Source organism: Phragmites australis, chromosome 4, assembly GCF_958298935.1.
Source record: "Phragmites australis chromosome 4, lpPhrAust1.1, whole genome shotgun sequence".
NCBI classification, from domain to species: domain Eukaryota; kingdom Viridiplantae; phylum Streptophyta; class Magnoliopsida; order Poales; family Poaceae; genus Phragmites; species Phragmites australis.
In genome coordinates this window covers 32,482,971-32,499,973 of record NC_084924.1, presented here as the reverse complement: position 1 = coordinate 32,499,973, position 17,003 = coordinate 32,482,971, and the positions used below count along the sequence as shown (strand labels likewise).

The 17,003-nt window shown below is 42.9% G+C and overlaps 2 protein-coding genes across 4 annotated transcripts; both read left to right on the top strand.

Moving 5' to 3' along the window:
* The first annotated feature begins 1,541 nt into the window (after nucleotides 1-1,541).
* Nucleotides 1,542-7,885, top strand: LOC133916146 (putative potassium transporter 8). Of its 3 annotated transcripts, none has more exons than XM_062359673.1 (10): nucleotides 1,542-2,273; nucleotides 2,420-2,488; nucleotides 2,585-2,819; nucleotides 2,900-3,145; nucleotides 3,246-3,299; nucleotides 4,695-4,955; nucleotides 5,122-5,174; nucleotides 5,264-5,387; nucleotides 5,989-6,243; nucleotides 6,637-7,885. In XM_062359673.1, the coding sequence occupies exons 2-10, from the start codon at nucleotides 2,450-2,452 to the stop codon at nucleotides 7,743-7,745; spliced, it is 2,376 nt and encodes a 791-aa protein (XP_062215657.1). In that variant the 5' UTR covers nucleotides 1,542-2,273; nucleotides 2,420-2,449; the 3' UTR covers nucleotides 7,746-7,885. The 3 variants fall into 3 exon arrangements, with proteins under 3 accessions (XP_062215657.1, XP_062215656.1, XP_062215658.1); XM_062359672.1 differs by having other exon boundaries at nucleotides 1,542-2,321; XM_062359674.1 differs by lacking the exons at nucleotides 1,542-2,273; nucleotides 2,420-2,488 and having other exon boundaries at nucleotides 2,589-2,819; nucleotides 2,934-3,145.
* Nucleotides 7,886-10,188: 2,303 nt separating this feature from the next.
* On the top strand, nucleotides 10,189-13,841 carry LOC133916145 (uroporphyrinogen decarboxylase-like). Its single transcript, XM_062359671.1, has 6 exons — nucleotides 10,189-10,452; nucleotides 10,549-10,673; nucleotides 11,347-11,457; nucleotides 11,622-11,810; nucleotides 12,697-12,822; nucleotides 13,116-13,841. Exons 1-6 carry the CDS (start codon nucleotides 10,350-10,352, stop codon nucleotides 13,629-13,631), a joined length of 1,170 nt encoding a protein of 389 aa, XP_062215655.1. The 5' UTR covers nucleotides 10,189-10,349; the 3' UTR covers nucleotides 13,632-13,841.
* Nucleotides 13,842-17,003: the final 3,162 nt, after the last annotated feature.

Here is a 17,003-nt window from a genome sequence, read left to right as displayed (position 1 = left end):
GCATGATCCGCTATAAAGGTCACATCTGGTTGGGTTCTAACACTGATCTTCATACTCGAGTTATTGTTGCATTGCACAACAGTGTTGTAGGCGGTCACTCCAGTATTCCGGTTACTTATAGTCGCTTGAAGAAAATATTTTCCTAGTCGGGCATGAAAACAGCTATCCAACAATACTTACAACATTGCCAAATATGTAAATTTGCTAAGGCTGATCGGCCCCCCTACCCAGGTTTGCTTCAACTGCTTCCAATACCTACTCAATGCTAGCACACCATTTCTATGGATTTCATTGAAGGGCTTCCACCATTAGCCACATATAATTGCATCCTTGTTGTTGTGGATAAATTCAGTCGATATGCTCATTTTATCCCTCTTCGGCACCCCTTCTTTACTGCTAATGTGGTTGCCACATTTCTGGACACCATTTATCGTCTTCGTTGTATGCCACACTCCATCATTTCAAACCGGGATAAAAAAATTTACAAGTTGATTCTAGAAGGAGCTTTTTTGTCTCACCGGTACACAATTACTTATGAGTACGGCTTATCATCCACAGTCCAATGGGCCGAATGCGTAAATCAATGTCTTGAGACATTTTTGTGTTGTTTTATTCATGCTTGCCCCAAACAGTCGAAGAATTGGCTAGCCCATCTGGAATTCTGGTACAACACAAGTTACCATTCATCTATGGGCCGCTCTCTATTCGAGGTACTCTATGGTCACCCCCTTTGCCATCTAGGTCTTGATTCTTCTCTGGCCAGTGATATCATCAATTTGAACTCTTAGCTGAAAGAAAGAGAGCTTATGTGCAAGCTGATTCACCAACACCTTACTCGTGCTCAACAACAAATGAAATCATAGGCTAACAAGAAGTGCTCTGACCGCGTTTTTGCCATCAATGATTGAGTATATCTGAAACTCCAACCCTATGTGCAAAGTTCTATTGCTACTCGCTCTTCGCACAAGTTGGCATTCAAGTTCTTTGGCCCCTTCCGCATTGTTGCGCACATTGGGCCAATGGCCTATCGCCTGCCATTACCATCTTCCAGCACTATCCACCTGGTGTTCCATGTTTCCCAATCGTGCAAGGCTCTTGGCTACCAATACCAGGTAATACCTTTGTTACTACCTAACTATTTTGCGCTGCAAGTGCCATTGCAAGTCTTACAATGTTGCTTGATCACACGTGGTGGATCATCCATGTCTCAAGTTCAAGTGCGCTGGTCAGGATTCGATGCCGCCCCTGGCCACTGGGAGGACACGAAAGCCCTGAAGCAACGCTTTCCATTCGCACCTGCTTGGGGCCAACAGGTCTCCAAGGAGAGGGGATTGTCAGTACTCCTTCATCGGCACGGGGTCCACTGCTGATAGCGCTGAGGGTCCACCTACTGACAGCATCGAGAAGGGCGGGAGAAGGAAGCCAGAGCACGCGTGCTGTCCGAATGCATGCGTTGCTGAGCTGGAATGGGTAAGCGGGTGAGTCACATCTTGGCTCAGCCCGTTGTAATACGATAGCTGGTTATAAGAGACGAAGTGGCAACGGGGTGAAGGGGGAGCGAAAATTAGAAACTCTGTATTCCCCGGACCTTTAAACCTTTGAACCTCTGTTCTTCTTGCTATCCAATCCAATCCACCCTTCCTGCACAATCTCTTTTCTGATTCCCTCTGATATCGTCTCCGATTCCCTCTCGAACTACGATTGTGCTAACAGCTTCTTGCTTCAGTTAGGGTGCAACTACAGCTGTGTTGAAGAATTCAGTCTTTGGTTATTACGGATCAGTGCATGTACTGATCTGAAACGACGCCTTTTCCATGGCTCCGGTTGTACGCGTCTTAGAAGTCGGGGAGAGGGAGACCACATGCATCTGTCCCTCTACTCTACTCTGCTCCCCAACGCAATTTTGGTGCCTTTTTTTTCCCTCAGCACCACACCCTTCCTCGCACATCTCCATCCATGCATATATTGATGGCTAGGTCGATGTGACCTGGGCGGTGTTTTTGGTTCTTGGCCTCATCTCATTTTCACTCGAGTTTTTGCTCTGTTGTGCCGCCCTGCATCTCTTGCGTTACAGTGAATGAGAGCGAGCAGTACTTCAGTAGTAGTAGTGATGAGTCTGCAGCTTCAAGAACACGTGGCCATCCTTCCCTGGCCTCTCCCCATCGGTAACACAGGGGGGGGGGGGGGAGGCTCCACCGTGTTTAACCATGGCATGTGTCTTTTGCTTTGCCTGGTCGGCTGGTCCTTCGGCTCTATCCTCTTCAGCCTGTTGAGTTCAGTTCATACCTCCATTTCTTGCAGTGTTTTTCTTGTTTTTTGCGGTACTTTTTTTTTCTCATCTTTTCCCACTAGATTCTTTGGGTTGGGTTTTGGAGCAACAAAAGTGTTTCTAAGTTGGTGTGTTTCTTCAATGATGTAGGAACGAAGCGTAGAACAACGTGTAGGAGCAATGGATCTTGAGTTTGGAAGGGGCCTGAGATCCCCAAAGGTATGTACTTCTCCTAAATGTTGCGCAATCTTGCAATTTGTTCATGAAATGGAGGTGCAATGCTTGCTGAATTACTAATAGTTTGGGCTCTTGCAGAGGGACTCGTGGAAGACCACCTTGCTCTTGGCATACCAGAGCTTGGGGGTGGTTTATGGAAACTTGAGCATATCTCCTCTGTATGTGTACAAGAGCACCTTTGCGGAGGACATCCAACACTCGGAGACGAACGAGGAGATCTTCGGCGTGCTCTCGTTCGTGTTCTGGACACTCACCTTGATCCCTCTCATCAAGTACGTCTCCATTGTGCTACGAGCCGACGACAATGGCGAGGGTATGCATGAAAACCAGCAGTAGCTTTCACTTGTCGTGCAGGCTTAAGATTCCAAGTTTATATGGTTTGCAATCTTGCAGGAGGAACATTTGCCCTATACTCTCTAATTTGCAGGCACACAAATGTGAGCCTTCTCCCGAATAGGCAAATTGCTGATGAGGGGCTTTCCACTTATAAATTGGAATGCGCTCCTGAAATAACTGATAAGTCCCGTATTAAGGTGTGGCTTGAGAAGCACAGGAAGCTGCGTGTTGCTCTGCTGATCATGGTTATGATTGGCACATGCATGGTTATTGGGGACGGCGTTCTCACGCCAGCTATATCTGGTATTCTCAGCCTTTTCTTATCTCTGATTGCCTTTTTTCTACATATTGAATTATTGATGACTGGTTCCTTACTGTGGTCTTTTGTAAAAACATGTCACAGTGTTCTCAGCAGTTTCAGGCCTCGAGTTCTCCTTGTCCAAGGATCACCGTGAATGTGAGTTTTCTCAGGAAAATTTCACATTTAAGTTCATTTCTTCTTGGCTATGTTTGTAAGAGATTTGCACATTGGATAGAGTTGGCCATTAGTATGGGGACATCTGTGATTGACTTTTCTTGCATCGGTATTGAATATTGTAATCTAGCAACTGGGGATCCCATTGGCCATAGCCATGAAGTACCTCCAGGCCCTTCTAGGTTGAAGATTCCTGCTCTTACTGTGAGTATTGGGTGGCATTGCTGTTTCTAGAAGATCGCATTGGCTATCTTGCCATGTGGATATGAGTTGTCCCAACATATTAAGAGTACATGAAGGCGCTGTGAAAGTTGAGTGTCTTTGGGCAATGCTGTGTTCATGAGTTTTCAGTTCAGCAATGCAAAAAAAATGTTGATATATTCTTAGAGATGTGTTATGGTACTTGCAAATCATGAGAACCGTTCATTTGTAGTAATCAAACGCTTAATATTCAAAGGTACCTCTGTGAAGGTACCCAAATTGTGGGGCAGGTACTAACTTAAAAGTAGGATAGAATGTCAAGTTGGTAAATTGGTACAACCGCTGGAATTTATTATCTGACAGCCTAATACAACACGGCAACCATTCCTGTTCTTCGATGTTGGATCAAACCTCAATGGTAACAAAATGACAATGAAATCATGTGTTCACTAACTTCGCTTTCTGACTCCTTAGCTTCCGTTTTCTATTTGCAATGCTTTCAAACTTCAGAACACGATTAGGAATAGTCAAAATCTGTAGCAGCACCGAGGAACAAAATCATGGAATTTAGAGGCAAGATGACGGCAGGGATGGATGGCAGCGGTCCGCGGCCGGCGCCAGAGCGGGAATGGTTCCACTGGCCACGCGATTAGAGACGAACCGTGGATGGACTGGAAGGCAATGACAACTGACAACGGCGGCCGCTCCATGACCAGGCATCAGGTGCAGACTGCAGGGACGATGAGGCAATGACGGCAAGGAAATGGCCAAACAGGAACGTGGAGCGGACGACCCGGGCAATAATAAAAGTTTGTCCCTAAAATAACCCCCAGTTAATCAACGTCTGTTAGTTTTTTAATTGTGGTACCCCTAGGTTCCTTCCAAGCACCATAACACAGCTCATATTCTTATCTTAGTTAACTGGCCAGCAGCTGTACCATAGTGAAACCAGTCATCTGAATCACAAGTTTTTCTTCCTAATACAAAGCTAAATTCTTATATGATCTTTTTTCTATTTCCAAATGGTACAACAAAACATTTTAATAAAATCTGGAGGGGAAAAAAGAAATGGTGATGGTCAAACTCTTGTAAATTGTCTTTTGCTATGATATTTCACCCTTTTCCCAGTTTAAAATTCCTTGTTTGACAATAATGATTGATTTCTTCTACATGCAGATGCCGTCATTCCGATAACCTGTGTCATATTAGCATTCCTATTTGCCGTGCAGCACTATGGTACACATCGGGTCGGATTTCTTTTCGCCCCGATAGTTCTAGCCTGGCTACTCTGCATGAGTGCTATTGGTCTCTATAATATTATCCATTGGAATCCTCATATCTACCAAGCTCTAAATCCTTCCTACATGTTCAATTTCTTAAAAAAGACTAGAAAATATGGTTGGATGTCGCTTGGTGGAATTTTGCTCTGCATGACAGGTAAGCTACATAATGCTTCTAAAAACCAATGGAATGGAAAAATGATATATATTAATATATAGGTTCATTTATTCTGTTTAAAAGAAATTAAGTTCCTTTCTCCAGTTTGTATTAATTGTGAAATACGGAAAAGTTGGGCTAACTGTCTAGCATGCTGACAATGAAGGATCTGAAGCAATGTTTGCAGATCTCGGTCACTTCTCATACAGTGCAATTCAGGTAATTTGTTGATCACGTGTGATAATTCGCACAATATTTTCTATAATTAGTTTTTGGGCTGATCATTTAGATTTATACTTTGGTCGCAGCTTGCTTTCACTTCTCTAGTGTACCCCGCTCTGATCCTTGCATACATGGGTCAAGCTGCTTACTTATCAAAACATCATGACTTCTACTCAAGCTCACAAGTTGGATTTTACATTGCAGTTCCGGGTATATTTGTCATTGGCTCATGCATTCTTACGACCCAAACTATTATGAATGCACAACTTGAACGTCAGACCATATTATTCTTTTTGACAAAAAAAATAACAATTTAGCAATATTCCTATTTCACATTACCTTCAATCATCAGATAGGAAGAGACATCTGACAGTTTCAATTAATTAAGTTGAAACTTGTTCCGGCTAAATCTACTTTACATCCTGAATTCTACTGCACACTATGATCTTCAATAATTTTCTATTTGGTGATTTATCTAAATACTATTTATACAAACAATGGTCAATTCTATTTTGCTTTATGCAATCGAGATGGTAACTAGTATGCATTTGCATCTGTTAGAATATATGATGTTATCTGAAAGGATTCGGCTGTTATGGTAATGATCCTACCATAACAGTTAGATCCTTCCAGATACCATATACTCTAGTGGATCCATGCTCTAACCTGTCTTATCTCAGTAAAGATGTATATGATAAACTCTGCAGAAAGTCTCTGATGAGCCTCTTCTAATAATTTCTGATCTCTTAGAAACTCGTTTACCTTTTGAATTTCTATGAAATTACATGTTTTCTTTTGATGCAAACTTCAGATAAGGTCAGGTGGCCTATCCTTGTACTGGCAATTTTGGCTTCAGTGGTCGGAAGTCAAGCCATCATCAGCGGAACCTTCTCAATTATCAATCAGAGCCAGTCCTTGAGTTGCTTCCCTCGAGTAAAAGTTGTACATACATCTGAGAAAATCCATGGGCAAATATATATCCCCGAGATCAATTGGTTGCTCATGATCCTCTGCATTGCTGTGACTGTTGGATTTAGAGACACGAAGCACATGGGAAATGCATCTGGTAAGATAAACGCCTCGACATTGGTTTTCACTACCTTGTGTCAATACTAGTTCTAGTCCAGCACCATGCAAATATATATATAAAGTGAAATCTAGAAGACGAAATTGATTTTTCCTGTGATTGCTGTTGCAACATTTTACCCATCGAAGCATAGAACAGTTAAGATGCAATTATTGTTTCCACAAAATATTATACTCCCATGAATCTTGTGCTGGATTAGCTAGGAATACTATTCTTGTAGAATATAAGCTTGGTACCTCCCAAGGACTGCAAAAAAGCTCATTCAATTGTGTCGTTTTCACAGAAGACAATTCATATCCATGTCGTTATTACTACCGTCAAGTGTTAGATTGCCTACCCTTGGTGACGAGTTGCTTTCCTAACCTTGTGCAGGACTAGCGGTGATCACGGTGATGCTGGTCACCACGTTCCTCACATCCCTGGTCATCGTTCTGTGCTGGCACAGACCGCCGCTACTGGCCTTGGCCTTCCTCCTCCTCTTCGGATCCATCGAGGCGCTCTACTTCTCGGCGTCGCTTATCAAGTTCTGCGAGGGCGCGTGGCTTCCAATCCTGCTCGCTCTCATCCTCATGGCCGTCATGCTCATCTGGCACTACACAACCATCAAGAAGTACGAGTTCGACTTGCACAACAAGGTTACGCTGGAGTGGCTCCTCGCCCTTGGCGACAAGCTCGGCATGGTCCGCGTCCCTGGCATCGGCCTCGTCTACACCGACCTCACGTCAGGCGTCCCGGCCAACTTCTCCCGGTTCGTGACCAACCTCCCGGCGTTCCATCAGGTCCTGGTCTTCGTCTGCGTCAAGTCGGTGCCGGTGCCGTACGTGTTCCCGGCGGAGCGGTACCTCATCGGCCGCGTCGGCCCGCCGGGCCACCGGTCGTACCGGTGCATCGTGCGGTATGGCTACCGTGACGTCCACCAGGACGTGGACTCCTTCGAGACGGAGCTCGTCGAGACCCTGGCCACGTTCATAAAGCTGGACGCGTCCTACCGGTGCAGCGAGGCCAGCGAGCAGGAGCTGGAGGCCAGTGAATGTGAGCGGCAGCTGACCGTGATCGCGAGCAACCCGCTCCGGGACCGCGCGAGCTACGACCTCCAGGACAGCATCCAGCACTCGCCCGCGTCCACCGTGGAGATGCGCGCCGCTGCCTCCGCCACCGACGACGACAGCTCCGGCCGCACGGCGGTAGCGAGCTCGGCGACGAGGCAGGAGAGGTTCTTCATCGACAGTCACGTGGCGAGCCCAGAGACGGACAAGCGCGTGGCGGAGGAGCTGGAGGGGCTGGTCGCGGCGCGGGAGGCCGGCACGGCGTTCATCCTGGGGCACTCGCACGTGCAGTGCAAGACCGGGTCGTCGGTGCTGAAGAGGCTGGCCGTGGACGTCGGGTATAACTTCCTGCGGCGCAACTGCCGCGGCCCGGACGTGGCGCTGCGCGTGCCGCCGGCGTCGCTGCTCGAGGTCGGCATGGTATACGTGCTCTGAAAATAACGCGACTTCTGCTCCTTTTTCTTCCTTTCTTTCCCTGAACTCTGATACAGCAAACTCGAGTGTTCACCCTTCTTCTCTTGTAACATAAGGAGGCCGCTTTGTCTAGTTCAACTTGTTCGTCATCGTGCTTGTAATGCGCCACCCCACCCCCCCCCCCCCCCCGGGGAATAGCTTGCACGAGTGACGCTGAAAGAAATGCGAGCATTTTAGGTCGTTGCTCACGCAGGCTTCTGCCCCCGTTGTGGGAGTGTAAATTCCTTATTTACCCTTTTTTTTTTACTTTTCCTTCTATGCCATAAAAAAAGACCCGTTACATTTCAACTGACTGAAAACAACAGTTGTTTGAGTTGATCAATCTGTCCTGACCATCCTCTAAGCTCGGAGAGTACACCGGACCCTAAGAACTCCCCTCGCGAACTCAAAATCATGGAGGAAGCTCACTGCTCGCTGTCGACTGAAAGGTGTGCCATTTTCAGTCGATTGAAGTATAGGTATTGTGTAAAAAAAAGTTCCTTTTCTGCCAGTTTTACCCTTCTTTTCTTCCATGCCACTCCACTATGAGGCTTCCGGTAATTCTTTGGCCGAAGTCACTATTTATTGGTACTGTTTACTGGTGCGGTTTATGGCGCTGTGATTTTCTGATATCTTCAAAAACTCAATAGTCTTATATTGCTCCAAAAATTCTACATTTTTTTTACATGTTCCATTATCAATGTGTGACATATTTTAACTGGATTCGTTAAAAGACTAGATAGAATTTAAACTAAAATTCTCTAAAAATATTATTTTTATAATTTTTAACAATGGTTAGGACCTCAAATAAAATCTTAAAAATTGAGAAAAAATCACTAATATTATTCTTATGTGATAGACTAATTTCTAAAATTATTTTTAACCTTAGTTTGTATGGTGTAAAAGTGAGTTACTCTGTAATACTCTATTTATATATAACGAACTTCGACGGAAGAAACTACCGGAAGCCTAGCTGAGTAGTATGGAAAGAAAGAAAGATGAAACCGATGGTAGAGAAGGAATTTCGTTTTCTTTGATGGAATAGAGGGAAGAGGGAAAATTTTTTATGGTAAATAAGGAATTTGCCCAATTTATTTCCAGTTGTTCAGTCAGCTGCCATCAGTTAAAATCTTGGACATGTATATGTGCGGGGGCGCTCGATTCATGGTTACAGCTACCACGTCGTTGCCCGCGTCGCCATGGCCGAAGACTTCCTTGGAGCCGCGGTCGACGCTTGTCATGGCGGCCTTCCGTCGGACGTCGTCGAGCGCTCGGCGCAGGGACGCCGCCAATCTCGCATTCAGCGCATGCCGGTGCCTTTCCCCAACCAGCCAAAGGTGCTGGGTCGTCAGAGGGGTCCTCTATGCAAGTCTACCGATCTCTACTGCGAAATCGGTACGGCTGGCCAGCCTACTTCCCCGGGCCCCCTGTCCCCAGACCCGAGACCCCGAACGGCCTCCCCGGTTTGTAGCTCCCGCGTGGCCGACTGGGTTTGTTTGAATTTTTTTATTTTTTATTTTATAAATTAAAAAGTTGTAAAATTAGAGGCCTGTTTTGAAAAATCACGCGTGTAGACTCTCACACTTCGAACGGGCGATAGATTTTAAAATAAAACATATTACGTTTCATTTCTCTTAAAACTCAAAACACTATCGAAGTTGTAATAAAAGATCATGAATTTTTTTTTATAAGATATTATGATCTAGTTCTTTAAAAAAAAATTAGATAGAAATATGATATGTACAATGAGAATTAAAAAAAGATAAAATTTACTGTACATGTAGAAGTACTTGTTTCGGTTGAAATTTTTTGAAAGGTAGATTATAGCATCTTTACATCATATATTTTTTCAAAAAAAATATATTATTATTTTGTAGTGTTTTGATTTTTAAGAGTATTTGAATGCTAAATTTCTTTTTAAACTTGTCGTCCTAATATATTTAGACTGTCATTTTTCAAAACAAACATCTATCTTTACAATTTTTTATTTAAGATATATAAAAATAAAGAAGTTCGGGTTTTTGTTTCTTCAGCATCGTGGGTGTTTTTGCGCAGAAGGCTCGGCCTCCTCGGTTTGAACGGCCTGCACATGCCAGTTCGAAGGCCGAATGGCACCTGCGACTCTGCGAGCACTCGGACGTGGCCTCCAGGTCAAACGCCTTCACGATAGAATCGGATCATTGACTTCACCGATGGGTGAAGTGAGGTGACTTCAAACATTCCATGGACAGTTGGATCGTGGATGGATGAATCAGATACACTACTACACTGTAACACAAACAGTAAAATTGATATTGACGTTAAGGTATCATTTATCTACTCACAATTTACTGTCCTCGTGACTTCATATCCGTGGAGTCAGGGGATCCGGATCCCTTCACGATGGCCCACGCTAGTATCCACCTGAACACACCACCTCATCTCCACATCTCCGTCCATCTCATCTCATCCAATCTGATCTCAACCCCTTCGATTTCCTCGTCGCCTGAGCGGCTGAGCCAGCCAAGCCAAGTCGTCGCCGCCCAACGCCGCGTCTCCTGCCCCCGCACATCCGCGAGCGCGGCAGCGGCTCGGATCCCGCCCCAAATGGCGACCGCGTGCCCGCCGCTCTCGCTGCCGTCCACCTCCCTCCTCCGCGCGGGGCACACACGCCGGCAGCTCTCCGCGGTCCGCTGCAGCGCCGTCGGAGGTGACCGAGCGCGTTCTCTTCTGTTCGTCGGTTGGGCGGTTTGTGGTGGGGATTAAGTAAACTGCTGGGGCATATTGTGTTCTGGTGATGTTTCAGAGGCGGTGGCCGAGGAGGCGGTGGTCGGGACGGCGGAGGAGCCGCTGCTGGTGAGCGCAATCAGGGGGAGGAAGGTGGAGAGGCCGCCGGTCTGGCTTATGAGGCAGGCCGGGAGGTACATGAAGGCAGGTCCACTTCTGCTTTTACTACAATCTCCTCTCTTGTTTTCGTAAGCATTGTATAATTTACATCTCAATGTTCAGCTAGAGTAAGGATCTAAATTGCTTGCGACTGTGATAGTCTCGATAAAGGGTTGAAATGTTATGTAAGAAACAATATAATAGAACCAAGATAGTTCATGGTATGAAACTGAAATGCTTAAATTTTAGTAGCGTACTAGGATATAAGCTGAAGAGGGCTGTGGCAATATGGACTAGTTAAAATAACTACGACAATTGTGTTACTAAAACTACATGCAGAAGATTAATGGCCATTCCCCAATACAATTCTTTTCTGTGAAACCTCTTAGGGACATTTTTTTTTTCTATGGTTGTGTCGTTGAAAATGAGATCAAGTTCCCAGACAACAAATGCATTCAATACAAAGGATACATGCATTAGTAATTGCATGCTGTTATAGTTCTTTGTTTGGATTTTGTTGGTCTTTGTTGAAAGTATCCATGAAAGAGTTATGTCAGGAACTCACAGTATTTAACACTGCGTGCTAACTATGGCTTCTCCAGTCACTACGAATGCCTCTTTTCTTTGAAGGAATGCTTTATTTGCCTTTTTGTAAATGCGCAATCAATGGGGATCGTTCCTCTTAACAAACTTCTTGCCTTTGTTCATTTTGCTGCAGAGCTATCAATTGCTCTGTGAGCGACATCCGTCGTTCCGTGAAAGATCAGAAAATGTTGACCTAGTTGTTGAGATCTCTTTGCAACCGTGGAAGGTTTTCAGGCCTGATGGAGTAAGCTGCTGACTTTAGCCTTTTGTGTATGTTGTTTTAAATTTATGTTTGGCAATTATCTCAAAGCTTACATGAACTTGAGATTTTGCACATGTGTAATATCTGCTGTTCTGCTATTGATGTTATTTGGTATCATGCTGTTGTTTTTCATTTGCTTTTGTTAGGTTATCTTGTTCTCGGATATCCTTACTCCACTTCCTGGGATGAACATACCTTTCGACATTGTGAAAGGAAAAGGTCCAGTGATTTATGATCCTTTGAGAACAGCAGCCGCTGTGAATGAAGTCAGAGAATTTGTTCCTGAGGAGTGGGTCCCTTATGTAGGGCAGGCTTTAAATGTGTTGCGAGAAGAGGTTAGTAAAGGCTTTTTGGTACCCAACCATGAAAATTGAAAATATGTGGTCAACTGGTCATGCAAAAGTGTGGTAGCATGGAAGTAGGTTGTTTCATTTAGATTTTTGTAGTCAACCACAACTTTTTTGTTCCAAGTGTTACATTCTAAATTTCTAATTGATCAATTCTCTAGGTTTCGGAATATATTGCAGTGACCTTAGATTGCTGGCTATTTGTGCTCATCTTTTATACGGCGCTACTTGGAGCTTGCAAGAGTCATGAAAACATCACAGAATAAATAGATCACGATAGTGCCATCACTGATGCTGAGTAGCTCACATGCGTACTTTTGCATGGGATTGGCTTCATAAGACAATTGATAAATGTTGTATTTCCAATTCTGAATGCACTGTTGTATTTTTCTTTGGTCAGCATCAATCCATTGTGCCTTTCAGATTTGGCTTGACATATTATCGAGACTGCTTTACTGAGAATCCGAGCCTATAGAACAGATCAGCTCTATTTCTCATCCACACTATGGCAATAAGATCCCTCTATTTATTTTAGGAAAAATGTCTATGCCATTGAGGAAGAGTCTATTTTTGTTTTTGCCACGTATAATGTAAATGTACTTCTCTAAAAAATATAGGTGTTTATATTTGCTGTCTATGTCGACTTAATTGTCATGGTAAATGGTGGATCGAAATAATCAATCTTCGTAATGATTGCAAAATTGTTTAAGCTTTAATGGAAAATATTAAACGAGGTGTCTCCATTAGCTTATTTGGAATTGGTTTTTGCATGGTTTAGGTTTCAACATGTAGATGTAAAGTTAAAAACCTATGACCACTCTTTTCATGCTGTTGTTTTGCATTTTTGGAAGTGACTCCATTGTTTTTTTCTCAGGTTAAGAATGAAGCTGCTGTGCTAGGTTTTGTTGGAGCCCCCTTTACCTTGGCATCTTATTGTGTAGAAGGAGGTTCATCAAAGAACTTTACAATGATTAAGAAAATGGCCTTCTCAGAACCAGTGGTATTGAAAAGATCTTTGTCCCACATGAATTCTGTTGTACACAACACAATTTCTTGTAAAATTACAATTTCATGTAGGATACTGAATGTTTCACAGTGTGCTGATAGTTTGCTTGGCTGCTAGCATGACATCACAATAATTTAGTCGTTCTATATCTCAGAAAAGTACTGCAAATTGCATTTTATTAACGTGAAGCGTATGTTAAGTTTGGTGCATTATTCATTCTTTTTTTTTATCACCTAGAGTCTTGTTAAGAAAATTTTGATCTCAAAAATTGTTTTGCGTTCTTGCAGATTCTACATAATTTGCTACAAAAATTCACAACATCTATGGCTAACTACATTAAATACCAAGCGGACAATGGAGCACAGGCTGTCCAAATTTTTGATTCGTGGGCTACAGAACTCAGCCCTGCTGATTTTGAGGAGTTTAGCCTGCCTTATCTACATCAGATCGTGGATAGTGTTAGGGAAACACATCCTGACTTGCCTCTGATACTATATGCAAGTGGATCTGGGGGCTTGCTGGAGAGGCTTCCTTTGACTGGTGTTGATGTTATCAGCTTGGACTGGACGGTTGATATGGCTGAGGGCAGGATAAGATTGGGATCTAACATAGCAGTACAAGGGAATGTGGACCCTGGTGTTCTTTTTGGGTCGAAAGAGTTCATAAGCAAGCGGATTCATGACACGGTGCAGAAGGCTGGTAATGTTGGGCATGTATTGAACCTTGGTCACGGCATTAAGGTTGGAACTCCAGAAGAAAATGTTGCTCACTTCTTTGAGGTTGCAAAAGGAATCAGATACTAAAAGACCTTGGTTGCTGCCTTTCTCCCCATCGGCAGAAGTTGTAGAATCGCTGGTTGAGGATATGCAGAGAGCCATGTGTAGCATATAGTACTTGAAGAACACATCTTTTTGTGATTGATTCTACTGTTGCATTTCAAGTTCCAATTCATCGTAATCTTGTAACTTGTAAGCATATTTGAGTTGAGGCGTAATGAAGTGCCTACTTGTCTATACCACTATAGCAGTATAGTACTGTAACAGTCTAATGCTATCATCTTATCTGCGCAAACAAAATTATTGACTATATGTTTCTATGATAGAAATATTTTAAATTTTAAGTCTATCCACCCGGGGTGTTTGGTGTTGTATTCTCTTACTCTTTAATGAATGCCAGAGTACCTGTCCCTTTGTTGGAAAAAAAACAGAAATATTTTATTTAAAATACTACTGGTAACTTTATTCTATTTTTCTGGTATCCGTTTTTTTGTTATTCAGGTTACCTTTAGTCATAGATAATTTGCTTATGATTTACCTCGTGAAGCTAAATTTTCAGCAGTATTTTTTACAATGCACTATTTGGTTCATTTCTCGGAATTTCTAGTTTGTATTTGGTCTACATTTGGTCTAGAGTTCTATTGATCCAACTGAAAGGTTATGCATTTTTCAGGTATTGCGTACTTGCATACACTTGGTTCTGCTTATAAATTTTGGAAGCGGGGAAGCTTTATTTTTGTTTGATTAAATATTTAATAGTGATTATTTTTGTACAACAATATTTCAGACCATCAGGCTAATTTAGTTGGTTGCCGATCAACTTCTTTTGAGCTCCGTAGTACTTTTTTTTGACACCTCTCGACTGAGTACCAATGTAGCATCTGTTCGAACAAACAAACACACACAACAACACACACCACCCAACACAAACACACAGACCTACATCTATACGAAGCAAAGCGTCCTTCTAGGAATCGACGAAACCAGTTGGTTCCGTAGGTGACGGGCACGTCACGATCCCCTTATAGCTTCACGCACGAGAAACATCTGTATCATATTTTTAAATGCATGGCACGAGCTCCGTAGTTCTTAAATGCATGTGAAACATCTGTATCATATTTTTAGGATTGGTAATGGTAGCAAACAATAGAGGTATTTCCTAAAATATCTCTACCAACTCAGGAACATGTATCCAGGAAAGAGCAGAACCAGGTACAGTACAGGAATCAAGGACACGTGTACAGTTGTACCTCTCCTGCAGTGTTTATGTAGTTTTCTTATACAATTTCGAGACAGAAATAGATAAAATTTCAACCTCTGAGCTTGCTACCTGCTGTTGCCTATTCCTCAATCTTCACACACTTCACCTACAAAATTCGCCACTTTGAGTAAATTGATTATAGTCAACTAGGAAGATTAATTATTGCTAACCAACTGGGCCGATTCTAATCAGAATCGACGAATTCCTTCCTGTCTTTCCATTTGCAGCTTGCGGGTGAGGATACATGCAGGTAACAGAACAGCCGAAGCCTGCTCCAGTTAGCAGCTGTGACACGGAGCAAAAGGGCAAGTGCTTGGCTGCTTGCGTTCTGTAGGGCAAATGGAGAATAAACAATGCCAATTGTGGAGCAGATATTATGAGCCATATTGAGTTGCGTACCGTCATAGTCTGCATGTACATGAAAGAATATAAGAGATGTCTGTTCTGGCAGGACAAACTCTCCTTTTCGGGCCTTCTCAATTCGCTAGACTACTATTGCATCAACTTTCGTGGCACTCCATTTTAGAAAGGCCGCCATTAATGATTTTTTGCGTCTTTTAGTCCAATTGCTTGCTTCAGCTGAAAGCATTGATAAGAGCGCATTATTTTCTATAGCTGCATCCTTACTTCTATTGCCAATTTAATCCCTCGGCTTCATCCACTTTGGCACGGTGTATCACTTGATAAGCATCCTGCTAAGTCAAGTGGGAAGTCTACAATGACTCAGTTTTATAGACGTTCATATTAAAAAAATTGTAATGCAGAGATTAGGACATGTTTGGTTCCTTACCATTCATGCTTATCCTTGCTCTCAATTGTTCCTGCTGCTAATGACAGACCATGCCATGCATCCATGCTTATCTTTGCTCCCACCTTTCAGTTGTTCTTGCTGTTGATGACAGATCAATTTGTATGTAGCCTTAATTTGTTCCGGTAGCTTTTAGCTTTTGATCGGAGGAAAAACTTGTGTGCGCCACGCTGAGAGCTTGATGCTTATCTGCATTTGGATTGGATGATGTTATACTGATCCTCACAGAATAAAGTAAAGCAGATATTTATCGATAACGCCATTGCAATTCGCAGGGGTTCAGGCAGGTGACATTGAAAAAGAAATTGCAACTTCTGTTAAGAGTGTTATTAGCTCCCACTAACTCTTGATGTCTAATGGTTGGGTCGATGGATTAGTGCCAGTTTCACGAATGACGAGTCATTTAATTTTCCTTCAATAATCTCCTGGGCAGGCCAAATGTTCTACTTCTCTTGCTGACAACAGAAAATATATGCAATCCTTTAAAGACAAATGTTGAAGAAACTATGAAAGTGTAACGCTACAAAACGTCCAATATTTCCTTACCGTTATATTGGTTAGTGGATTAGCATGATGCTTTTTCATATGATATATTCTTATTGGGAATTTCCTTCTTGGTAAGTTTTTCTCGACATGTTTGATTTTACCTTCGGGAATTGTCTAAATTACGATAAAAATACTAAAGGAGAACAATAAACGTTGACCAGTCACAAATGAATTGTCGGAAAGATCCGAAATCTTGTAGTGTAGGGGTTTGTTTAGTTTGTAGATGCATATTGCCATGTTCCATAGTTACATGTTGCTACACTTTGCTACACTTTGAATTAGACAAGCTTGATCGAGGTAAGACCCTTTACTCCTGCTTGCACCAAGCATAGAACCATGCATGGTGATAACCGTTCTAAGTGAGTCGAGGAAGGATGTTAGGTTCATGATATGAATCGTTTAGTATGGTACAATTCGTTGATCCCATGAATCTGCATGAGAGGGAGCGGAGTTTCATTATCGCAAACAAGAACATAGGGTGCGGTAAGATTCGATCGTAGCTAGAACTGCAGGATTGTGCTCACTGTCAGGTAGGACCATGACCAAGCTGTCAGGATTACTGCCACTCTAAGCAAGATCTTCCTTGGACTAGAGTCGGACCATAAGATCATGATTGTTTTTAAAAACACGTGTATTTCACATAGGAATTGTATTGCATTTTTTACAGAAAAGTGTGCCACGTAAGTTTCTGAAGTATATTTACTAAAAAAATTTAGATATGGCTCCTAGTTTTAAGTTTTGAGTGGCCGTAAGCCCGGAGGCGAGTGGTGAGAATATGGTTGTC